General features: G+C 37.5%; 1 protein-coding gene across 1 annotated transcript; it reads left to right on the forward strand.

Moving 5' to 3' along the window:
• Positions 1-458: 458 nt before the first annotated feature.
• LOC108313493 (keratin-associated protein 20-3) lies at positions 459-1,086 on the forward strand. The gene is made up of 2 exons (XM_017541886.1): positions 459-473; positions 820-1,086. The coding sequence occupies exons 1-2, from the start codon at positions 459-461 to the stop codon at positions 979-981; spliced, it is 177 nt and encodes a 58-aa protein (XP_017397375.1). The 3' UTR covers positions 982-1,086.
• Positions 1,087-3,004: the final 1,918 nt, after the last annotated feature.

Genomic DNA, 3,004 nt, shown 5'->3' on the forward strand with positions numbered 1-3,004 from the left:
ATATTATTTAAAAATTAGGAAAATGAGATAATATATTTACTATTCACTAAGTGAAAGTGGATCATGATAAAGGTCTTCATCCTCATTGCCTTCATGTTGAGTAGCTAAGAAGCAGGAGGAGGAGGAGGGGTTGATCTTGCTGCCGAAGTGGCAGAGGTGAAAAAAATTCGCTTAATATAAGCTATCTGTGCAGTTCAAACCCCTAGTATTCAAGAGTTCACTGTATTTGCTACTGAGATTTATATAGATAACATCACAGCTGTGTTGATTAGGATTTAAATATGCATATAAGAAGAAGGGTATTATTAGCAAAGTGATCAGAAGAGGATGGCATTTGCCTCCTCCACGTGATGTCATGCAGGATAGTTACAAAGGTTAAATTCAGCATCAGTGTGAGCAAGGTCCTTGAACTCAGCATTTTTTTTTCCTTTAAAGCCTATCAACTGTTTGGCAGGCTCATGACGTACCGAGAAGTAAATCTCAAATTTATCAGGATGTGGAGTCTTTTTTTAAATCTAAAGATACAAGATTAATGAGATTTTTAAATACAGGATGGTCTATATGAGAATGTCAGGAGTGCCTGTGGTTTGTCACACCTCCGCTGAGACTGATAAAAGACTCTTAATATTTTAGTGTTCTTATGCTAAAATAGAAGGAAAAATTCGGCCCAGATTACAGATGGTTTTGCCATTATGCTGACACTGCCTAAAAGTGGATGGCTAAAGTAAAACAGATCAAATCAGGGCTGACCCTAAAGGCCAGTGATGAAGGAAAATTTTCACTAAAACGTATGCACTAAAACTTACTCTTGCCTCTTAGGCTAGAGACTTAAATACTGACCCAATAAGCTACTATGGCAACTACTGTGGAGCCTTGGGCTATGGCTGTGCCTGCAAATATAGTTATACCTCTGGCTTTGGTGCCTTTAGAATCCGGGACTGTGGCTGCAGATGTAGCTGCTGTGGTAGGGTACAGATTTGACTGTTGCCACCAATATGATAATAGTACATGCTTATTCTCTGGCATTGACTGAATATCTACAATTGGGTCCATTTTCTTATGAGATAGGGGTTCTGTTCTAGTACATTCTCTTTATTTGTTTACCCCAATTAGAATTGTTAATGATTCCCTATAATCCCAGCACTTTGGGAGGCAGAGGCCGGTGGATCACCTAAGGTTAAGAGTTCAAGATGAGCTTGGCCAACATGGCAAAACCCTGTCTCTACTAAAAATACAAAAATTAGCCAAGTGTGGTGGTGGGTGCCTATAGACACAGCTACTGGGGAGGCTAAGCAGGAGGATCACTTGAACCCAAGAGGCAGAGGTTGCAGTAAGCCGAGATTGCACCACTGTACTCCAGCCTGGGCAACAGAGTGAGATTCCATCTCAAAAATAAAAATAAAAAAAAGAATATTTAATAATTCAATCTAATTCTAGACAAGTAAGACACATTATTAAATTCACACTAAATCCACATCAATGTCCTAGATTAACTACATTTTTCTTTTCCAAACTGACGTATTTTCATAATTTACCAGGCAAATTACATTTTGGTATGCTTCATGAGTAGGAAGCTCTAGGTTTATTTTTAATTAAACTTACCCTTGCCTGTCCAATGCCATTTATTCTTTAAATTTATTAATTATTCACTTGTTTAATAAATATTTATTAAGGAATTTCTGTACAGGACTTCCTGTTAACTCTTAGTGTTACTTATGAGAAAAGAGGTTTTAAGCAGAAAATCAAATATGTAAATAAACATGTAAGCTACAACACAATAGGTGATATAATGGCCAAGCAGGAGCACAGAGGAGAAGCTAATGTTTGAATGCAAAAGTGGGAGATTGTTGAGCAAAGGGAGAGTCAAAAATATTCTCATGAAAGTTACGTTTGAATAGATTTTTAACCAATGAAAAACATATTAGAGGTCAAGTGTATGTCAGGCACAGGGAACAAATATGCAAAACCGTTAAAAAAGTATCAGATTGAAAAGTCATAAATTGACGTTATTTCTTGAGAGAAAAGTGGGCAAAGTCACTGGCAAGAAATGAAGTCCTCGGCAGTGAAGAGATACTGAGAACATCACGGCCATGTGTAGTTTGCGATCGGCGCATTGGATAATATTTTAGAAAGTTGTGATATTTTCCTTTACCTGAATGAGACTGGAGACTATTATTCTAAGTGAAATAACTCAGAAATGGAAAACTAAGCATCGGATGTTTTCACTGATATGTGGGAGCTTAGCTATGAGGATGCAAAGGCATACGAATGATACAGTGGACTTTGGGGATTTGGGGAGAAGAATGAGAGGAGCATGAGGGATAAAAGACTACAAATATGTTGCAGTGTATACTGCTTGGGTGATGGGTGCACAAAAACTTCACAGATCACCACTAAAGAACTTACTCATGTAACCAGACACCACCTGTACCCCAGTAACTTATGGAAAAATCAAATCAAATAAGAAATGCATGTTTTATACAAATAATTATGGCATTCAATTGAAGGAAAGATAGCCAATGAGTATGACCACAGACCTGAAGACCATCCTGGAGGCTGTGTAAGCAACCAATGCAAGGTCTTAATGTAAAAAACAGCAACTAAGATTCCTATAAGGGACTAGATCAAATAAATAACTAAGGAATAGAAGTTAAAGAACAGGCCCGTGTGCTGTGAGAATGGAGGGGGCTAAGCAATAAATCAGAGCACACAATAAACAATGAACAGGACAGTCAACGACTGATTGTGGAACTAATGGTACATGTGATATGGGAATCAGAACATTTGGGGGACAAACAAGTTAGAGCTGCAAAAGTTCACTTGAGTACACATAAATGTCATCTTTGGAGGGCCAAATAAAGTTTTTTACTGGCAGTTTGTTATAAAAATCTGCAACTCAGGAGAAAACTGAGCTTTAAATATGGAAAGTAATTGGACAAAGTTTGTCATTACTTCAGAAATACAGTGCATTAGTCTATTCTCACGCTGCTATGAAGAAATATCC

Source organism: Cebus imitator, unplaced genomic scaffold (genome assembly GCF_001604975.1).
Source record: "Cebus imitator isolate Cc_AM_T3 unplaced genomic scaffold, Cebus_imitator-1.0 Scaffold138, whole genome shotgun sequence".
Classification (NCBI taxonomy): Eukaryota; Metazoa; Chordata; class Mammalia; order Primates; family Cebidae; genus Cebus; species Cebus imitator.